We start from the raw sequence: 22,545 nt of genomic DNA, 5'->3' as shown, positions 1-22,545 counted from the left end.
ACTTTAGTATGCATGTTCATAGTTACACATGTATAAAAGTGTCTGTAGTGTAAAACCAGTCGGACAACATTGGAACATTTGTAACGTGATCCCACGCACGTACACATTACCAACTTTGTATACAGTAGCCTGATGAGCGATATTACTGATGCCTACAGAATATCAATGTTTAAATCTACAAAAATCAGACATTTTTTGCAAAATGTCTTAAAATTTAAAGTACAATATCATCATTAACATTTTAATGTCTGATTCGATATTAGAGTAATAAAAATGTGAAATATTGTTTTCATTTTCGTTCAAATAGTCAGGCTTTAAAAAAATAAACAGAAGACAGCGTAATGTCAAAGGTCACTGCACTCAGAACCAGGAAGTGGAGAGAAGACAACTTGGGCGCCAGCTGTTTAGTTTGTAAGAAACTTCAGGTGTTCTTCAAGATGTCTCAAGAAGAGAAACTCACCAAGGAGGAGAAGCTCCGCCTGATAGACCAGGAGATCAACAACCTGCACGACTTCTGCGTGAAGTCGGGGTTCAGTCCGGAGCAGATCCGGAGTCTGTCGGCGCCTGTCGTGAGGCGGTCGGCCCGCGGTTGGCTGAAGACGTGGTTCTGGAGGTTGCTGAAGTTGTCCCTGCTGGTGACGGCGGCTGTCGTGTGTTATAACTGGGACCCCGCCTACCGTAAAGCGGCCATATACGGCAAACTCGCTCTCATGAAGGTACGGGGTTGCTTTGTTGTATTTTCACACACTTTTGTTTGATCCTACTAAGTACCTGTGATCTTACTCTGTAAATTATGACACCTGTGATCTCACTTGTGATACGACATACTTAGTATACTTGTGGTCTCAACTGAGACTGGACTGGGACTGGACCTGTACTCACACCTGTATTCTCACCTGTATTCTCACCTGCCCCCCTCAGGTGCTGCCCTACTGGGACTGGACGTACCTGTACAACGAGGAATGTCTCATAAACAACCCGTACTACGTCCAGCCTCCTCACCTGTACACACACCTGTACACACACCTGTACTTACACCTGTATTCTCACCTGTATTCTCACCTGTTCCCCAGGTGCTGCCTTACTGGGACTGGACGTACCTGTACAACGAGGAATGTCTGATAAACAATCCGTACTACGTCCAGCCTCCTCACCTGACACAAGAGGACTGCGAGGTAAGGTGGACACAGTTAACCCTCAGCCTGCTAAGGTGTAAGAATTACATGTAGGAGAGTAGAAACAGAAAGAGTTAGACACTCCTGGACCCGGGCCGGGGATCGAACCCACGCCAAACCTGGGCACCAGCTTACAACCCTGGCACTCTAACCATTTGGTTAAAAGGTCGGCCGGGTCAGTTGGTAGCGCCTATAAACCCCCCACTGTTACAAAGGTAGCCTATTGGTGCCAAGTTTGTATTGGATATAGGGTTAGGCAGCAGGGAGAAGGTTAGTTAACCTTCAGTCTGCTAAAGTCATGAGCCATTTGCCACCAAGTCTGTATATTGGTTATGGGGCTAGGCAGCAGGCAGGAAGAGGGTTAATTTCCAAGCAGAATTTTTGGTGGCAAAGTCGTCACCAATGAGCGAGGCCAATATGCATTAGAGAAGCAAACTGGAGCATAAGATTATAATAATCAGGAGAATAGATTTGTTGTGGCGCCTAATGGGCGAGTGGTTACTTAGGCTAGCTGACACAAGATTGAAGGGTTGCCAGTTCGATTCTGGCTTTACAGATACAGGTAATGTACGTGTGAAGTTCACCTGTGATTTGCTTATTGACGGCAATGTTGTTGTCCCCAGGTGTGTTTAGAGATCAGTGGTGTGAAGAGGATGAAGAACGTTGACCACGCCGACATTTCAGACCTCCTGCTGGACAACGAACCGTTTGTGGTGACCGATGCCCAGCTGGACTGGACTGAGCTCAACCAGATCACCTTCCACGACTTTCTCAAGGTAATTAACTTCTTGTTATGTAGCCTCCGCAGCAGGCTTATAGAACTGGGGGTTTGGTGGTCTTCGGCTGTTTTCTGATTAGCCTCCGTAGCAGGCTTATAGAACTGGGGGTTTGGTGGTCTTCGGCTGTTTTCTGATTAGCCTACGTAGCAGGCTTATAGAACTGTGGGTTTGGTGGTCTTCAGCTGTTTTCTGATTATCCTAGTCCAAAAAACGGGGGTAATTCAACCAGGCCGGCTATGTTGTCTATATGCAATCAGAAAATAACACATAAAAGCTCCCAAAGAGCCTGAAAACACCCCAAACACCCCCAGTTTTTGGCATGCTATGGAGGCTACTTGTTATGTTTATTTATTTATGGTTATGTTTTTTATATGCGATATTATACATGTTGGCAAGTACAGTGATAGTAAACAAGTTGCAGTTACCTGTGCAGAAGGAAAACATAATGTTTTTGCTCTGTTTCTTCTTCCTCTTCTTCTCCAAACAAATAAGGTCAATGACCTGAACCACACGTCTGTCACCATGGTAACTGGTGTTGGGTTATATCATGTTGCAGTTTTTATAGTAGGAAGGATTTAGACTCCTGCACAGCTGTCACCATATATATGAATGTGTTTGAGTAAGAATTAACAGAGCAGACCGTGTGCAAAGGTAAACAATGAGAAATTTGACATTTAAATAATATAATAATAATAAATAATAACAGGATTTGTGTTACATAATGTATTTTTGATAAGTAAAACATTATTTTTGTGTCTTGTGCAGCTGTTCTCCACTCAGGAGGCTTTTAAGACATCAGGAGTTTGCGACTTCCACTCGGAAGACAAGACCATGACGCCCAGACATCCATCTGTCCTGCCGACTGCTACACAGGGCAAAGCAGACTGGTACGCTCTATGGTGAGTCTTCTGCTTCATCTTTATCTAATAATTCAACTGTCATCATCACTCGAGATCTTTATTAATGCAATGAGATACAGATTCATATGAGATACAGATTCATATGAGTATGATGACCGTGTCAGTCCCTACACCCGAGTGAGGAGGGTTGACACTGTGGCCTTTACGTGGATCTGTTTGAGGTGGATAACAGGTTGCGAATCTGAGACCCACACACTTGGGCATCCGTCTTCTCCAGTGGCACCATATCGAGGGAGACGCTAGGTGTTGCTGCATTGCCACAGTATTACAAAATAATGAAGTCATAAATGTAGAGTGTTGACAATTTTCTTTCTATCATTGGCTCTTCAGTGGGCTAAAACTGAATCGAGATGACTTTCCTGTCCTTCTCATAAGTAGCATCCTGACGATGTGTTGTTGTTCTGCCCGACAGGAAGAACTGTGAGAGAGAAGGTGTGCGGCTGATGAGGAAGTTTTACGGCACACGTCCGTACTTCCTGCCTCCCATGGTCGAGTCACACGAGTCCAACTGGGTCTTCGTATCGGAGGGACAAATCATCAAGCACTTTGTGCCGGTAGGAACTGTTTCCTTTGTCTTTTGTGTTAGGTTCTTCTACTAGATTGTAATGAACTGGCCGTACGCCAGACTTCAGAGGAGCTTCATACTTTGTGTTGCCTCCAGGACTCCCTCACCAGTGTGAGGTTCCTGGGTTGGACTATTCTACTTCTAAGATAGGCCGGTGTGTTCTGTAACAAAACAGCTCTACTTCTAAGAAAGGGGGGTTTCTTGTGAGGTAATGGTCAAATGGTTCACGGTGGGTTCACACTATAAATGTTCTTGATATATGTAGAAGTTATGTAGAAGAGGCTAAGACAACCACCACATTGGCCCTCTTCCCCCAAGAATGTCCAAGAGAGTTTTAAGTCCACTAGAGGTGGAAATGATATAACATCCATATTCATTTGTGTTGAAATTCTTCTGCTGAACTTCCCTCAAAGAAAGTTCTTTTCTCAACCAATCATTTGTTACTGGTAATGTATGTTCCATTTTTCACTGTTTTCATTGGATTGTTGGTCAACATTGCATCAGAATTTTCAGACAATATTTTTCCGACATAACATTTGGAAACTACAGACGGAATGTTAACCTTATATTCGCGAATACGATCTTATATGAAACGTTCTGCCGAAGTGCTATGCACAATACACGTTTTGCGCAGGTGCAGTACATTCTGCTGACATGCTTTTTTTCTGCCAATCAATTGTGAATGAAAATTGCCTGTTCTTTTTTCCAGCTGCCGTTTGAGGAGCACTCGGTGGTGTGGCTGGCGCAGGTGAAGGGCAGCGTCTTGTACCGGCTGGAACCGGATTCCATCTGCGAAGCCACCTGCAAACACATCGACGTCACGCTCAAACCCGGAGACACACGTACGTCAACAGTTAACCCTTGTCCTGTCCTCACATTTTTTACACAATATTCATGGTTACCGCAGGAAAACATATTGTTTTTGCTCCGTTTCTTCCTCCTCTTCTTCTCCAAACAGTGATCTATGACCTGACCAATGACATGATTTGTTGACGTCTCTCACCATGGTAAACTGGTGTTGGATTACATTTTAGACTAGGAGGGGTTTATATAATATTATATAATATGCATCTTCAGCGTAACACACCAGCTTCTGTATCTGTATACCAGCTTATGATATAATAATTTTGTTTGTTCAAGCCTTTTTTTCATGAGGGAAGAGGTGTACAATGTATATTTTCTCATAAAACTGCAATGTTCATCATGTTGACCTTGAACGACCTTCCCTCACCGCCCCCCTGTTGTTCCACAGTGGTGGTACCCCAGAACCTGTGGGCAGTCCAGCTGAAGAACGTCAAGGATTCCGAACCCACCGTAGTCATCGCGGCAACGGGCGTCTGGGACTAGATTGTCTGTTCTTCGTCAAACACTGAAAATCTGGAAGGACGTTTTCCAAATTTCAAGGTCATGATCACCATATTGGATATAACGTTACAGTCACTGTGATGTTTCGTTGCACGTCAGTCAAAATATCATGTCGTTTTCCTGTAAACTAAAGGTTACAATTCAAAGCTAAGAGGTAGAGAGGTTAAAAGTTATACTTTTGCCATAATTGTGTGTGGTAACTACAGTCAGGTTTGAAAGTGTGTGACTTTGAAAACCTGTCGGACATTTCCATATTTGTATAAGTCCTTCCAGATTTTCGGTGACTGGAGTTTTCTCCATTTGAACTTTACATCATTCTGCTGCTGAAGGAGCTACAAACAGGAGCTGCTAATATATACAACTTCGACCTTCATCCCTCCTGTGACCTTGAACCATGGATGTTGAAAGAATTTTACAGAGCCTGATAACATTACGAATCATGTGTACTATGTTGGAGCCTACACCAATCTATTTCCTTGGTTCTCTGTCATTTTGAAACAGAAACAAAAGACGTCAAGATGAAAACAGATGGCTGGGTGGAAAACTTACTAGTAGTTTTGAACCATAACACTACATTCCCTTTGCCTGAGTGTCAGCCTTTTTAGCTTTCGTCCGCTCCCCAAGATCCGCTACTGGCCACTCAGGCTAACATTCCCTTACCAGAAACTGTGTGTACTACATGTAACATAACGAATCCCTTAAAATGTAAGAATCAACATATGAAATTCGTGTGGACTTTTAAAAGAAGCATAATATTATCATCTGTGTTTACTAGTTTCATGTTCAAGATTAAAACTTTTGATCCGACCTCTCACCTGGAGCTTTCGACCAGTCACTCTGGTCTTCCTCAGTAGACTGACCCAGTGAAGCTTGTCACGTGGCTTCTTCAAAGTGTGACGTCAACACTGGGTCAAAGGTATCTGGTAGACGATGCCGGCATATAACACAAGGTTGATTATTGTTCATTCATGGGTCACATGATGGTTGAAGGTCGATGACTATTATAGTTTGGGATTTGATGCAGTAAGGGGTAGAAGTTAGAGGCATCCAGTGCAGTTTTTAGGGCTTGGAAACCAGATTTTTCAAAGTCAATATTCTAGTCAGCTTATCTACATGCTAAATTGAAACAACACTGCCAATGTATATGAACATTCATGGAGCAAAAATGCTTAAAAAAATCTGACGAAAAGCAGTTACTAGAAGGCCCTGGGTTGATTTTTAGGGTACCACTTCAGAAATAAAAGACTTTATCTTGGGGCTTGTTTCTGCAGTTTGAAAGCCTTAAAAGTATGAAATACTGATTCAAATGTGCTCATTTGGTACAGTACATGTATGTGTCAATATGATACAGAATGCCTTATTCAGAATATTTCCAGTTTTGACGCCCTGAAATTGCACTGGATGCCACTAGTATAGGATATGCCCAGAGGTGGGTACTGGAACATAGGGATGTCAGAAATAGGGTTGTTAGAACATAGTAGCCTCTACCAGGCATCAGGAGGCAGCTGTAAAGAGTAGAAATCGGCCAAATAGAGAGATAACGTGGTAAATTGTACTCTCTAGCAGACCAACTTCTTTGGCATTTTAATTCTTAGTTCAGCTGCCTCCTGAAGCCTGGTAGAGGCTAGGAACATAGTGGTGTAGCTGCCATGCCAAGCTAAAGCATTGGTTCCTATAATTTTTGTGTCGCAAAAGCTGGACTTACAAGAGGAACATTGGACAACATTAATGCAGAACTCGTAGTAAAAAATTCTTCATAATTGGACTTATTATAAGTTAATGGTGGAATAAAACTTGCAATTACAAACAAGAATCTTGGTGCTTCCATGTCTGATTTCTTCCTAGGGGTGCATAGTGTAGTAATTGTAATCTCAAAGCTATACCGTCACCGTTTTCCTACATTTGCAAAAATTAGCAAAATGGCTATATCATTGTTCCTACCTCAACCCATACGCATCATATATATTCACAAGTATATGCTCAAGTATTATCATCATTTACCTTGTAGTAGACATCATTTAAATTGTACTTTTATATACAAGTCATATTATAAGGCAGCTAAATTACATATTGAGTAAACATATAGATACAAAAGTCATCACTGACAACTTCCGTCAAAATGATTGACAGGTGTCATAACGTGTCGTAGGGCATGGCCAGGTTGATGTTGTAGTTGTAGCCCTCCGGTTCGTCGTAATCAGCCTTGCAGATGTCGGGAACGTCGCGCGTCGTCTGGTCCACGGAGAAATCGTACACGTTGATCCGACCTTTGACACTGCAAGGCAAAAACAGGAACACTGGTCATGGCTCTACATTTGTATGACTTTATTTATCTACGTATTTATGACGATTTACCACATTTGTGGTGACTATCACCTTTTCAAAGATGTCAAACCTGAGACCAGAGTGTAATGTTTGAACCACTCACACCGGGAAGGTCCCCTACTCTTTTTGATAAGTGCGGTGGGTTCTTTAACGTGTGTGGGGTGTGGCTCTCCCAAACATGGGACCTCCATTTAACGTCCTATCCGAGGGACATCCCTAACCGAAGCTAGGTACTCATTTTCACCTGAGTGAAGTGAGGAAAGTCGTGTAAAGTACCTTTCCCAAGGGTACAACGTCGGGGCGCATGTTCGGACTTGTTCGGGTACGACCCGGAATTGAACCTGGGTCTCCCCGTTTCATAGTCCAGTGATGTACCACTACACCACACAACGCCACATGACTGGGGTTTTTGAAGGGAGGGAGGGAGGGCTTTCAAAATACACTAACATTGTTTTGTTGTGGGATATCACTTCTATTTGTACTCCGATTGGCCCAACTGGGAAAGCCCCAGTCATAGAGAGATGCTAATCATGCCTAGGCACTTCAGCAGTATGTTTCGTCAGCAATATGATGTCAGATGTAGCCTCTACCAGGCTTCAGAATCAGACGGAAGACCAGAAAACCGCAAGATAGATGACAGGAGAGTTGGTCTGCTTAGAGTGGCAAACTGTACTCCTTTAGCGGATTACGTAACTAAACGTGTTATCTGTCTATTTGGCCACTTTCTGCCCATTCCAGCCACATCTGAAGCCTGGATGAGGCTATGTCATGTGAGCTGAAGATTACTGCTTAGAATGGCAAACTGTACTCCCTTAGCGGACAAACTCTCCTAACATGCTATCTGTCTATTTTGCAACTTTGTGGTCTTTCCAGCCACTTCTGAAGACTGGTTGAGGCTATGTTTGGTGAGCTGAAGCTGACAGAAGAGTTGGTCTGCTTAAGAGTGCCAAACTGTACTCCTTTAGAGGAGCAGCTTCCCTGCCATGCTGTCTGTCTATTTGGCCAATTCCTCCTCATTCCAGCTGCTTCTGAAGCCTGGTAGAGGCTACGTCTGACACATATTCAGAAAGAGAAAAATACATCCCAACTTATAAGCCTGAGTTGTCCCCTTAGCAGTCTCTATAGGGATTTCACTTAGAGGCCCAGAAAGCACAGCCAGAGTACAATAATTACTACAAATAGAAGGTCGGGTAAGCTGAGGTCTAGACCTACTCTGCCTGGCGCCTGCTCTGGTCCATCGGGTCCTCCAGTCTGCGGGAGGGGGCCGGGTAGCACGCTGCGATCAGATGGGGGCCTCGGAACCGGCAGTACTGGATCGGGTGGACTTTACTGCAGGGGGAGGAAGTAAATATTAGTCCACAGCTTGGTAAAAGAGTAGTGATTCTCAAGTCATTCGCAATTGAGGTGAAGCAACTGATGCTTTCCTCTTCTTCAAGTTCTTAAGCTTGCGTTGAGATGTGGTTACGAGTTTTTAGTCAAGGACAACAGGTTACCCCAGACTACTCTTCTCCACAAATACACATACACACACAAACACACACCACACACACACACACACACACACACTCTCGCACGTACACACACACACACACACACTCACACACATACTAACCTGGGCTTCATCTCCCACAGCTTGTTCTGGCTGCGCAGGTCCCACACACACAGTGACCCCTCCTGACCTCCGCTCACCACCTTCCAGTCGTCCATCTGGACACACGACACCCCCAGGGGGTGGGCGTACTGGTTCAGCACTGCCCGGGGGGTCCGAACGTCAAACACGCGCACCCTTGGGGGAGGGGAGTACATGGTGATCACATGGTCGTCACATGTTCAACACATCGGGAATTAACGGAGAGAATACACATCATCCTACAATATACTTCAAAAAGGTGATACACAGTGAACCCTTGTTTGAGGCTGTACGTAGGAACATCCCTCTCCTTCCCCCATCTTGCATCCAATTGTCCATTTGAACCCTCCAGCTGGCTTGAACTACTCTGGACAGGTATACTATAATTTATCTGGCTAATTTCTACTATTTTTTCAGCACCCTGGGGAGCCTGGTAGAGGCTATCAAAACTGTCACGTATCTGCTTTTAATTGATATCTTGGAAGATAAACATATTTGTGAAACATTCCACTGCATTTCCTGGCTCTGTTCCAGATTTTGCTATCCTCTGCAATCCCCTGTTGTCCATGCAAAATGTACAACAGTTACCACGTTTATGGCTCTGTACTTGATTGCAGAGGCAATGACAATTTCGCCAGCATATATAAGTGGGCCTATCCTGTTGCATTTAGTAACAGGGTAATAAAAGGTAATAAAAGAACTGATCCAAAAATTAGACTGTTGGCTGTGAGCCATTAGACAAGACTTAGTGATGAAATGGGTGAAATAGCTGAGTTTCCAGCCTTGTATTTAGAAGGGTTCAAATCCAGGTCGTGTGTGACTGATTTTGTGTGTGCTTGTGTGTGTTTGTGTGTTAGTCTGTCTGGTGATGATAAGAGGGACATTACCTTAGTTTTGCATCCAACAATGGGACCGGCATTTAAGACTAATGAATAAATGTAGTTTTCTTTGAGGATCACACCTTGGGGTAGTATAACAAATGTAACACAGAAAGTAATACATATTTGTGTAATCGACTATTTCATGTCAAGTAATCAGGGAAAACGATGGGTCTATCACCAACCAATCAGGGGAATGGCTGACAGCAGAGGCAATCACAGACAGGATTGCCGCATATTAACACATGTACTGTACATACAGGACATCAAGGTGTTGACCCTGTTACCATGGCATTGCAAACGCACAAGAGCGAGGAAGGTTGACACCGACTGCCACAGCCAAATGGCAATCCACACCTTCTCATGTTTTTCCTCCATGGTTGGTGTTGGAAAGTCCAAAGGTAAAAGGTAAAATGTACAAAATGTAATGTGTTGTTGCTTCACTGCATCTATATGTAGGGCAAGGTATTGGAAGGTGGAGCCCATCCCTCTCCTCAACTGCCTTTTACCTACCCAACCAAAGTCAGGTTACCCATTTAACACCTGGGTGGAGTGAGGAAAGTTGTGTAAAGTGCTTTTCCCAAGGACACAAGGTCTAGCCAGGAATGCTGGGAATCGAACAAGCAACCTCTTGATCTTGTACTCACTAGCCTAGCCACTCATCCATTTGACACCACTTATAATTATAAAGATTATGATAGAAATAAAATCTACTATGATGAAAATTTGAGAGGGACCTTTTATCTGCGGCCCCCGTGACCAGCATGTTGGGTGGACTGTTCCGCAGGTCCATACAGGTGACCTGACCTCGGTGACCCCGCAGGCTGATCAGCTGTTTGCCTGTGTCCAGACTGTACCACTGAACCTGGAGGAAGGGAAATCAACAATTGTTGAAAAATATTGAGAACCAAGAAATAAGATTGATGTGGCCCTAAGACTGTAAGAATAACTGAAACAGAATTGGACTCCACAACTGATCTCATTTATTTCCTTTATTCCAATACCCTTTATCCTTATACATGTGTACATTGTAGCTAGTCTTCAGGATTTAAATACAAGACAGTACATGTACAAATGACACAAAATAAAAACATACACTCACGTGTATGCAGACAAAATGGTAAAAGAAATAGTCACACATAATTACACAAAATGAAAACACACAAAAGTTAACACTAGTTTTGTAAATGGTTGACCTAGGTCTGTTTTCAATGTTGATCTTAAAGTTTTCCTTCGAATCTGAGAACCAACAGATTAACTTGACGTGGCCATACCTATTTTTTTATTCCAACATTTTATGCCTAGGCGTGGTGGCAGCACACTCAAGTTATTTCAACTTATTTTATGCCGCCACCAGCACAGAGCACAAATACAGGACAATACTCATTTTCACTTGAGTCAAGTGGGGAAAGCCGTGTAAAGAGCACAAGATCGGTGGCATGTCAGGACTCGAACCTGGGACTGTCTTGGAGTCGAGCACTCTGCCGTTACGCCAAACAACCCCACATACTGTACCTTGAAGACGTCTTCTAAAGAGACACCAAAGCACGTCGATGCTACGGCCGCCTGCTCAGCCGTGGCGTCGAGACACTCGACCGCGGCGCCGTACAGCGCGTGGAACCTGAGCCGCTCCTCCGGGGGCAGGTGGGGTCGGTACGCGTACACGTCATAGTCTGTAGCCATGACGACCAGGTGGTCGGACAGGGCCTCACCCTTCTGTGCCAGGGACAGGTGAGTCACCTGTAGGTGGTGTGGAGGAAGAAAGTTTTGTTATACTAGAAACTTTACATTTGAAAAGCAAATGAATAATCTTTACCTTCACACAGTCTAGCATAACTGCTGCTCTATTCATTTTTACTTAAATACATTCACATAAATATTATATGTTGACCAGCCCCTCCAACTCTGTCCGGCCACTTGCTACATAATGTAATCTAGCACCACAGGGTGTCTGCTACAGCACCAGTTACCATGGTGACAGACATCTGGTCCAGGTCAGACTTTGTATGACTGTATCAGTGTATGTTTATGGACGTGGTAGGACTTCAATCATGTAACCATGCTATCCGACCCTGACATCTTTCCTCATCACCTCAATGTAAAGTGACCAGTAGGCAGTGATTTGAGTATTTCATGGTTAAAACAAAGGCTCAAGGCAATCAAACAAAAAAATAAACAGAATCATCATGAAAGTTCATCTGTGTTGGTAGTAATCATCATAGTAAAATGTTGAACTTTATTCCAACACAAAGATTATACAAAGGTAAAATTTTCAAAAAATGACCACTGTCGCCTTCATCAGGATAATTAATGATCGTCAAAAATTTGATCTCTGTGTAATCTTTGTGTTGGAACAAAGGTCAACATTTTACTATAAAATAAACAGCATTGTATCGCTGACCTTCTTGTTGCAGCTGAAGTTCCGCTGACAAATGAATAAAAAACAGGCAGGCTCCAGACAAACAAACACAAACAGAATCATATCCCTAACCTTCTTGTCACAGCTGAAGTTCTGCCGACATTGCCAGACCCCCACAGCGTCTGGCGAGTCCACCCTCACCACCGTGCCGCGCGCAGACGCCACCACGGTACCCCCTGGGCAGGTACAGACCTGAGGGGGGCCCCCCTGGTCCAGGCTGAAGTGGTGCAGGGGGGTGCCGCCGTGTTCTGTACTCCAGATACTCACATCTCCTGGGGGGGGGGGAAGAAAGGAAAAAAAGAACTATATTAATACAATAGATACAGTTACTGTTACAGTAATAGATTTTGTGATGGTGTGATGATTTACATAATAAGTGATTCATTTTTTTGTTTTTCAAGTTTTGCTTAAGAAGAACAGATATCAAGAGACTGCCCGTGCTGAGAAAAAATTAACAATGGATGTTGCGATAAATTTTACTTTGTCATCGAATACATGTAGATTATGGAAATCAGATTTTCATGATGAGTTATTTGCATTTCTCTGCTCCATTACGACGGATTTCAAGACTTGATACCACAAGAGAACACTGTATATAATCTTCGGAAGAACAGCAATCAGTTTAAGCTCCCATTAAGCCGATCGGACAGACACAAAAACTCCTTCATTGTGAGAGCCGTAAAAAACTTATGTTGTGTATTAGACATGTATATATTATATATATATATATATATATATATATATATATATTATATACTGAAATTGTACTATTTTAACCTACGTGTTCTTGATGTTGATTTTTAAATGATGATGATGTTTTTAATCTACTGTGATGATGTTTGTATGTTGTATAATAATTATTGTAAAATGTCGTTGAATGCAATTCAGACGTGCCCGAAGCATTTCGGCACGTCTGCCATGTTGATATTTAATAAAGATTTGATTTTGATTTGAAGTACATTTGAATGTAGATGCAAAGAAGGTACATAAAAGACTGCTGTATCATCAGAAAAGATACTACAACAGTAACTGAAACCCACCTGATTATAATATAATTTAACTATAATTACAGAGAACCAAGAAAATAATTTTCTGTAGCCTAGAGAACCATCGTACCACTCCCGAACGCCGCGGCCGTGACGGTAGGGTTCACAGAGACGCTACAGACAGCCTGCTCCTGGTTAGACTCTAACAGGACGCTGGGTGTGTTCTCATCTGCAAGGATGTCCCAGAGCCGGACTATTCCCTCTGAAAACCTGCAAAACACAATATTTACTATTTATGTTTTACCCAAGGAAAACATTTTTTTTGCTCAGTTTCGTCTTCTTCTCCAAACATATAATATATTAAGACCTTAAATGGAGGCTTTTAAGTCAGACTATTTTTTTTTTTATTCTTAGCAAAACAACTAGGAATGAGAATCAGACAACGTCAATGCAGTACCTTGAACAGGGACAGGGGGCATTACTACCTGTATATGACTGTCAAGTTATGTGACAAGGAAGCTCCAAGACGAGATCTTACTGTGTTGACTAAGAGACAGAGTGCGTCTCAAAACCTCCCCAAAGTATATGTTGTGCGCATTGTTTAAAAACATTTGTCAGAGTATTTTTAGGAGGACTGGTGGAAAACACAAGGAACAGGATAACACTTTTCAATTAGTGTCAACTTTTAAGTCAAAGTAATGAGAAACAAGAGATTGAACTGATGTGGCCTAATTCTAGGGAGGATCACACAAGCCGACAGGATTATCCCGCTGTCAAAAACACTAACAATTTTATTGCAGGACAGACAACAACCTTCAGAAATCAATAAATACTAGTACTGTCCATGCAGAGGTTTGGATTTGGGGTTATTTTTGGTGTGTTTTTTAGGCTTTTTTTATCAGTGTTCTTTTTTGCACTGGAATTTTTTTCACCCAACCCAGCGCAAAAAGAAATCCCAATAAAAAGCCTAAAAACAAAAGCCGACAGGATTATCCCGCTGTCAAAAACACTAAAAAATTTTATTGCAGGACAGACAACAACCTTCAGAAATCAATAAACACGGATCAGAGTAAGTCCTGGAGGTGTGGGGAGGGGGGGTTTCTGGAGGGCAGGATTAGACGTTAATCCTTACGCTGGGGATCGGATTAGGACATGTCTTAGCCGATTACGTGTCAGGAATGGCATCTCCATGGAGATTAGGAATGAATCCTGATCCTGTATCGCTTTTTTTTACTCTCCAAGCAGAGGTTTGGGTTTTGGCTAATTTTTAGCATTTATAGGCTTTTTAATAATAATATAATAATGAATGGCTTTTATTATCCAAACAGTTTGGGTTTTGACTTATTTTGGGCATGTTTTTAGGCTTTTTTATTGGGCTTTCTTTTTTTGCACTGCTTTTTTTTACACTAACCCAACAAAAAATGATACCAGAAAAGAAACCCCAATATAAAGCCCAAAGATATGCCAAAAATAAGTCCGAACACAAACCTCTGCTTGGAAAGTACTTTATATTAGGAGTTATTAGTATTTCTCTGTATATTAATTGCCTAATCTTATACCAAATGTTTCTTCTGTTCTTGCAATTAGCCCTTGGGCACGAATTTCCAATAAAACATTACTGAGCCATCCCACCACACTAGCCTTAGTTAGGGACGTCCTTTTGGGATAGGATGTAAGGCTTGAAGTCCCATGTTTGAGGAGAGCCACACTTCTAAGACTTCTTGAACTAGTCTAGCTTAATGTCTTAAGTGGAGATTACACTTAAGTGCCAAATCAGCCTGAGGCTGTGTCTTCTGCTGTGCCCTGTCTTGTACCAGGACCTAAGGAGCAGCATTAAGGGTGGCGTTAAGGGTTAATCTTGTCCTTAAGGCGTAATTGTAAGTTTACTGCACCATCACCAAGGCATTACAAGTTTTGGGAGACACAACTGTACGTTATTCTCATTACAATTCCTTTACCAAAGTGGGATACTTTATGTTTCGTGAAAACTTGTTTTAATAACAAGTATAATCTTGTTGTTTTTTTTTTTTTCAATATATAATTTTACAATGTACAGTTAGTTTTCTGATGCCTACCTGTGCCTAGCCTGCACGGGTTCATGGGTAACATATGGTATGTGGATTTTCATTTGCTGCATTAACTGTTACCACCTACATGTACGTGTATGAAGCATACAAGAAATGATGGCAATGGTCTCCTAACAGTTTTTAGCATGATCCATACTACCTAAATCCTGAGTGGTGTAGATAAAACTTGTCTGGTGCAGGAAATCTTCAATGTAGTACATGCACCAGTGCAGGTATGCAGACAAAAGTATTTGCAGCCCTGTTGTCATGGTGATGGATTAGGATGCCATGGCTACTCATTGCCATGGTAACTTAATCCATCGCCATGGCGATGAGTTGCCATGGTGATGGCCACACCCTTACCCTGCCACGATGTGCGTTCCACAGGAGTAGGCAGCAGACAGGAAGCCTCCGATGGCACATTCCAGATAGTCGATCTGCCCTACACGGGTCTGGTGAGGGGGAAAAACATGGTCACTTAAGTTCAAAAACTCAATGAGTGATGTGTAAGGCCAGACATTGTCTGTCGGCCTTGTGTGGTGTACAGGGAAACTGGAGCATGGTACTTATTTATTTATTGGTTTATTTGTTTGCATCAACATATCAACAACATATCTCGCAGCTTTGACATACAGGGCAGCTGAATTCTGATCAAGTTGTTTACAATATAAATTATTAATAGTAGGGAAATACAAATTACAATCATATCGGAATTTACAGATATATCACTTTGGTTGGTACTACTACTGGTACTACTGTTCCTGGGTTTAACATGCATGAAGACCAGAAAAGAACAAGAAACAGTCATGCCTTCAGATATCAGAGTTATCGAGACGTTTATTGCAAGTTCATGCCCGGGGGATAATATGTTATCAATATGTTATCAATCACATATTGAGGTGTTCAAAAACACAGTTGGGGCATCATTACTGGAGAGCTTCAAACAACTTCTGCAATTAAATGTGCAAAGATTGGGTGTACACACACACACATGCATGCACGGGCACACACACACCAAGCCCAGAACAGAATCCTGAGTCAGAGTAAGACATCACAACTTCTCTCAGATAGGATGTTAATTGGAGGTCCTGTGTTTGGGAGAGCCACACCCCACGCATGTTAAAGAACCCACCACACTTCCCCGGTGTGAGTGGTTCAAACCTTACAGTCTGGTCTCAGGTTTGACATCTTTGAAGAGGTGATAGTCACCTGTTATGTCAATCCTTCCACAAATGTGGTAAATCTTCATAAAATAAATTAAAAAATTAATTCCTTTCACCTTCCAGTTCCTTGTGACGGTTCTGTCTGTCTCGACGTGCATCTTGACCAGCTCCTTACACTTCTGTCCTCCTGTGCCGTCGGGACTTAAGACGCAGCCGAGACTCCGCCCGACCTTCTGCCACAAAACCTCGTCGTCTGCCAGACTTCTCCAACTGGAGCTCACCTGAAGGAGTCATACAGAAAATTTCTCTTATATCATCCTCCAAGGAATACACAGAAATCTTGAGACCACACCAAGTCACACAGAAAACTTCTCTCATATCCTATTTGCTATCCCTTGGATAATCATTATTTTGAACATTTGTGCACTAAAAATGAGCTGACAACCAGTTTTCCATCCTTCTTAGTTTGGTTTTCTGTTCTTTCTAACATTTCACTTAGTCTTACCCTGCCATCTTTTCAGCCATCTTTTCTGTTGCCTACCACTCTTAGTTCCCCCAAGGAATACATCAAGAAAACTTAAGACAGAACTGCCCCCCCCCCTCCTTACATGCCCAGATCCTGGCTGTCAACCAGTAACAAGGACCTGACTGATTGGCCAATTCCACTGTCCTCTTCTATTACTAGAATAGAAGCAGAATTTAACACACAATGAATTGCTATAATAATTACTACCACTACATTCCTACTCAGATGAGTTGGAGCTAATACAAAGACTAGTTTTTCTTCCAGAAGTCTCTAGCCTGGATGTAAGACCATAGTACACTTATGAGGCCCAAAGTTATCCAGTGTGCAGGGGACCCAAGGCTAGAAGTCTCTGTCATACATCATTTTTGTTATTTCTTTTCCGCTTAGTCTGCACAACTGCAAAACCGACAATGAAACCTCACTACAGTCTGATCAATTCTAAACCACTCTTTACAGCACAGGTAATCTCAGGTAATTACAGGTAATCAGTGTTGTCTCTCCTCACCTGTACAATCAACCCGGCTGATAGAACCTGTGGTCCCACTTTACACACCTGTCAGGACTGGTCACTTTCACTGACAATCACTTTCCCTTTCAATTCTGTACATGTGTTGCCTCCATCTTCAGGCCACAATAATTTAATTTATTGGTTTTTGGATTTTATATATAAAATATATTTATATATATTTCATTCACATACATTTCTGAAGTGAACTGAAATATTCTAACGATTGGCAAAAGTAATTATAATATACTTATCTAGGCCTTGTGTGACAGGCTGAATAAAAGTTCTAAACGGGAACTATGTGGCTCCAGTTGTCTTACTGAGGGACGACTGCGTGTGCAAGATGTCGGTTAGCTTGAGGAATGAATCTACTCCACTATATACTACATTTCATTCCTATATATTTTCTGAAGTGAGCTGATACTAGTATTTACTCTTGAGGATGAGCAAAAGTAACATATAGACTTATGTAGGCCTTCTCTTTTTCTCAGATTTTAAAAGATAAAGCTAGACGATCAACATGAGAACAGAGACTGAGGGGAAAGTCTGTACCTTGGTTCACACAGTTTCAGGGAGTGAATAAATTTAGGTTTAAGTTCTCCTCCCAACCTTCTGTTTTCATCTTGACTTCTTGCTAATTTTTCTCTTCACGCTACTCTAGAACTGAGGACATGAACTGGTCTTGAGACCAAACTGTAGTACAGAAGCTAATTAGCAGACTAACGAGGAAACTCCACACCTCAGCATGGGTAAATTACTAACGAAGGAACCGTCCCCGGTGGAACAGGGGTTATTTTGTTGGCCTTGAGCTGTAGACTGGACAGTGAATGATGGTACTTTGGGGACTGCAGACTTTACTAACAACTTGTAAAATAACAACCCAAACTTCTCTGTACTGGTTGGCAGCCAGCCACTGGCCAAAGACTTGTCTGTGAATTTGAAACTGATGTTGTCTCACCTGTCACTGTACCTATTCACACCTGCTGTACCTTACCTGTGCATACCTGGTCAGGAGCTATACCTTACCTATTCACACCTGACCAGGCATTGTACCTTATATCTACCTCAGTGCATATACTAGTACTTGTTCATCCTCACATCTGCCCTGTCCCCAAATGACCAGGTGGTCAAGGGACAAGGTAGGTAGATAGAAATACCTGTTCACACCTACCCAGGTGCTGTACCTTACCTGTGCACACCTGCATAAGTCCTCCATGCTCAGGTGTTGTACCTTACCTGTGCACGCCTGCATAAGTCCTCCATGCTCAGATGTTGGAAGATCTGTAGAGCCAGCTCCCTCGGCAGGCTGATCTCGAAAAACGGGATCTCGTTGATCTCATCCTTATAAAGAAGAGAAAGAAACAGTTGAGCCTGTCGAAATGGACTGAAGTCACCGAACACTTATCTAACTACAAGACTCCACCAGTCCTTCCAAAGGAGTTATTGATAGCAACATTTGGCAAAAAAACTGTAGTAGCCTCCACCAGGCCTTCCTAAGGGTACTAGTAACCTGGTTACCATACTATTATAGCTCACGAGTCCTACATTCTCTCCGCAAAAAGCCTGGTTACCAAACCTATTATAGCTCCTACATCCTCTATCTCCACTATTTGCAGAGAGGATGTAGGACTCGAGAGCTATAATACAGTAGGTTTGGTAACCAGGCTATATCCTAAGGGATGGTGGAGGCTACTATTTTACGTCAATACTACAATTCGGCAAAAATTGGGTCTGACCTGGGGAGTGGGTCCATCATCAGGCAATGACTCTCCCTATTTGGCTAAATTTTGTGTTTTTTGAACCCGTGGTAACTTTGTTGAGTCTGGTAGAGACTAACACAACAGCATCCTTGGCACAGTGCAGGTTAAATCTAAAAATCTAAACCCTGCGAAAACTTTTCTCAAGTTGTCACCTTCAGAATCAGACATGTCATCACCTGTCCCGAGGCCAGACTCAGAGACGATTATATTATAACATTTCCCTTTTGATTATTAATACATGTATTTTTTCATGTGCCGAGACCTAGAGGCGATTATATAATTACAACATTTCCTTTTTGATTAATACGTGCACACACACGTTCTGACGATCACACATTTAACCGGCCGCCACAGCGCCAATTTGCTGACAGCCAGCCTGTCTGATGGCTTTACAGACACCTTTGTGGTAATATTACCTTGTAGGCCGAACCAATGCAGTCTCTCGGTTTCCGGCCATCTTATTAATGATTCAGCAATGAGCAACAACTTTATCTGACTAGAAGGGTTTGGGGCCATCATTTGGGCCATGTTGGAGTGCATAAAGTTGTATGTCTGTTACACACACCAACATACTCCAACGTACTCCAACATGGCCTCCGGATTAACGTTATGTTATAAACAGTTAGACATTTGGAAATATTTTCCAGAAGAAAAATATGACTTGTGTTCCCAATTTAGAATACCAGATTTCTAACACTTTCATATGATATCACAATGCCACTTTTGTATAATTTCTGTGAATTTCTAGTCATTGTGTTAAAGTAAATTTCAGCTTTTATGTTACGTTAAAGAAAAAATACCAAAAGTATGAGGCATAAACTATGGGATTGTGTGGCATAACTACAGAGCATTTGGCCCAGTTCTAACCAAGAGGTCCCGGGTTCGAATCCTGCTATGTCACCAACCTTGTGCCCTTGGGAAAGCCACTTAACACGACTTTCCTCACTTTGCTCAGGTGGTAATGAGTGTGCCAGAATGATCATTACTAATTATCATGATCGTTGGCATTAAAAAAATTAAAACAAAAACCAACACATAACTCATTCCGGCCTGGCATACATATATACATATTTTCTGGCTGGGTTGTCGCGGAATCATATCGTGGATCAGTGTCAAGAAAAAACACCAAAACATAAGTTTTGACAATCCTGCTATAATAATTTTATTACATGTTAGAGAGGCATTAAGAATCAATGATAGAACCAACACATTAACTCGTTCCGGCCTGGGCACACATATATAACTGTTACATATTTCCCGGCCGGAATGATACCGTGCTGATTACCAAATCGGAGATCAATTGCTCCAGAAAGGTGTTCTGGTTCCCCCGAGGCTGGGAGCTGGCTGGTGGCGAGACGCCGCCGCTACAGGCGTCAGTCTTTCGTCTCTTCCTGTCCTGCCGCTCTTCTAGCAGACTCTCTGTCGGCTGACCCTTTAGCAACTGGTCTGCGAGCACAAACGGGCGGTAATCGCTGTTTAAATCGTCCTGATTGCACGAATGGCGCCCTGGGAGTTGATGTGGGGGCGTTTTGGTGGAAGTTCTACTTTCTTTGCGTTGTTGTTCTTGTTTGGAAGAGCAGGCGCCCCCCTCCCCACTTGAACAAAACCTATGAGTTCCTGGCAAACGTAGCTCTTGGTCTTGACCGCTTGGTTTTGCTGCTGCTGCCTTGTGGTTGGAGCTTTGTATCTCGTGTTTCCATTGTTCGACAAACTGCTTCAGTTCGTCGTTGGAAGCCATGATGTTGTTGTTGTTTCACTCGCCCCCCTCCCACTTTTTTTTTTCATCACATCGCCGCCATGTTGGTTACCGCCACTGCGCATGTGCCGGGAGGGAAAGCCCCAGTTCAATGACGTCAGAGCAAAACAATAACAAAGAATTTTTTGGTTGAAAAATTCATAGCCAAAATCTGGATTGCAAAAGGGAAAAAACGAATGACTAATACTGTGAATATATGATAGAGAAAATAAAAATGGAGTTACGGATCTTCTGTTGTGTACTTTTGTTGTTGTCTCGCTCAAGGACTGAATTTGACCTTGAACAAACAGGAAGCAGACATTTGCGCATTTCCGGTCCAGACTAGCGCGTCCTGCTTAACATTCTGCCTTGTTTTGTGGACGCTTCGTACAAAACGCTTCGTAACAAAACAGGGGAAGTCGCCGCGTGGTTTTGAATTTTGGTGAACAACAAAACTTTTCAGAAAAAGTTGCCAGAAGACAGTGACACCTGTTACAAGCCACAAGTCCGCATCAGTTCTAAGTAGGCTCTAACCACAGTGTTCTCTGGCTCGGAGCCAGTTTGTGAATCGGTGAAAGTCTTCTTTGATAGAAGTTTTTACAACTTGGCCTTGAACTTGTAATTCGCCACTTTCTTGGCACCAACGCTTCTGTACCAAAATGCACATTGTCATCCAATACTACTTACTAGTGAAAGTTATCTGTAACAAGTTATCTGTATAGCCGGTATAACCACTCTTCGGCGTAACACACCAGCTTCTGTATCTGTATACCCGGTATAACCACCTTTCGGCGTAACACACCAGCTTCTGTATCTGTATAGCCGGTATAACAGCCCTTCGGCGTAACACACCAGCTTCTGTATCTGTATACCCGGTATAACCACCTTTCGGCGTAACACACCAGCTTCTGTATCTGTATAGCCGGTATAACCACTCTTCGGCGTAACACACCAGCTTCGAGGGCACGCGGCGCGGCGGCAGCTGGCTATACCCAATCTTTGCACATTTAACTTGTAGGACTTGTTTAATGCCCCTACTGTGCTTGGTGGCAACGAGTTCTAATCTACGATAGTTCTTGGGAAAGTACGAGTTTTTGAACACCTCAATCCTTGGTTAATAAGATACATGTAGTAGGATTGTAGTCTTTGAAAGGTCCCATAGTAGGTGTGCCTGGTGTAAGCTAGTTCAGAACACCAGTGCTCTCCAAGCAGATGTTGTGTGGAAAACATGATGTTTCAACGCGTGTCAGAAAACGGTAAAATTTCTCCTCACCACGTCTGCTTGGCCATTTAACACCGACCGACCGACGGTCTGTGATTACATCAATTTGCCGCGAATCGCTCCGAGAATTGACTCCCCGTGCAGAATATAGAAACCATCATGCCACGCGTAATCCACAACACCAGACCTGGCGGCTACCCGTTTGAATATCAACACTCAGCGCCACAAATTAACGGTAATTGTCTCCTGTCTGGCCGGCTAAAATTGCACCAACACTTTTGTACATGGCGCTTCGGTACTTCAAGGGACTAAAAGTTTGGTTGAAAAAGCTCTTAACTCTCTCTGTCTCTGTCTTTCTCTGTCTCTGTCTCTCTCTCTCTTTGTCTCTCTCCCTCCCCCTCTCTCTTTCTCTCTCTCTGGATCGGACAACTTTTGAATATCTACATTGAGACGAAATAGCAGTAATTGTTTACATGGTGCTACAGTACTACAAGGGACAGGTAGTTTGTTTGAAGAAGCTCTTCAG

General features: G+C 42.7%; 2 protein-coding genes across 2 annotated transcripts; one reads left to right on the top strand and one right to left on the bottom strand.

Moving 5' to 3' along the window:
* Window positions 1–326: 326 nt before the first annotated feature.
* Window positions 327–6,099, top strand: LOC109482740. Its single transcript, XM_019785568.1, has 7 exons — window positions 327–716; window positions 1,074–1,175; window positions 1,799–1,951; window positions 2,720–2,853; window positions 3,287–3,428; window positions 4,149–4,281; window positions 4,692–6,099. The coding sequence occupies exons 1-7, from the start codon at window positions 342–344 to the stop codon at window positions 4,784–4,786; spliced, it is 1,134 nt and encodes a 377-aa protein (XP_019641127.1). The 5' UTR covers window positions 327–341; the 3' UTR covers window positions 4,787–6,099.
* A 469-nt stretch (window positions 6,100–6,568) lies between these two features.
* On the bottom strand, window positions 6,569–20,938 carry LOC109482750 (F-box/WD repeat-containing protein 8-like). The gene is made up of 11 exons (XM_019785584.1): window positions 20,348–20,938; window positions 18,539–18,643; window positions 16,388–16,552; window positions 15,472–15,560; window positions 13,173–13,312; window positions 12,129–12,328; window positions 11,153–11,377; window positions 10,375–10,502; window positions 8,742–8,915; window positions 8,342–8,458; window positions 6,569–7,079 (listed from the first exon to the last, which is right to left on the bottom strand). Exons 1-11 carry the CDS (start codon window positions 20,798–20,800, stop codon window positions 6,938–6,940), a joined length of 1,938 nt encoding a protein of 645 aa, XP_019641143.1. The 5' UTR covers window positions 20,801–20,938; the 3' UTR covers window positions 6,569–6,937.
* Window positions 20,939–22,545: the final 1,607 nt, after the last annotated feature.

This window comes from Branchiostoma belcheri, unplaced genomic scaffold (genome assembly GCF_001625305.1).
Source record: "Branchiostoma belcheri isolate BF01 breed outbred unplaced genomic scaffold, Haploidv18h27 scaffold60, whole genome shotgun sequence".
Classification (NCBI taxonomy): domain Eukaryota; kingdom Metazoa; phylum Chordata; class Leptocardii; order Amphioxiformes; family Branchiostomatidae; genus Branchiostoma; species Branchiostoma belcheri.
Note: the sequence above shows the minus strand (reverse complement) of the source record. Positions and strands in the feature narration are given on the sequence as shown.

Bases quoted from the DNA above. Each gene is read 5' to 3' on its own strand.
- LOC109482740 (XM_019785568.1), top strand. From the start codon at position 342: ATGTCAAAGGTCACTGCACTCAGAACCAGGAAGTGGAGAGAAGACAAC. The intron at 717-1,073 runs GTACGGGGTTGC...CCTGTTCCCCAG, and splicing joins GCAAACTCGCTCTCATGAAG to GTGCTGCCTTACTGGGACTG. The intron at 1,952-2,719 runs GTAATTAACTTC...TGTCTTGTGCAG, and splicing joins CCTTCCACGACTTTCTCAAG to CTGTTCTCCACTCAGGAGGC.
- LOC109482750 (XM_019785584.1), bottom strand. From the start codon at position 20,800: ATGGCTTCCAACGACGAACTGAAGCAGTTTGTCGAACAATGGAAACAC. The intron at 18,644-20,347 runs GTAATCAGCACG...CTTCTTTATAAG, and splicing joins AGCAATTGATCTCCGATTTG to GATGAGATCAACGAGATCCC. The intron at 11,378-12,128 runs GTTAGGGATATG...CACCACCTACAG, and splicing joins ACTTCAGCTGTGACAAGAAG to GTGACTCACCTGTCCCTGGC.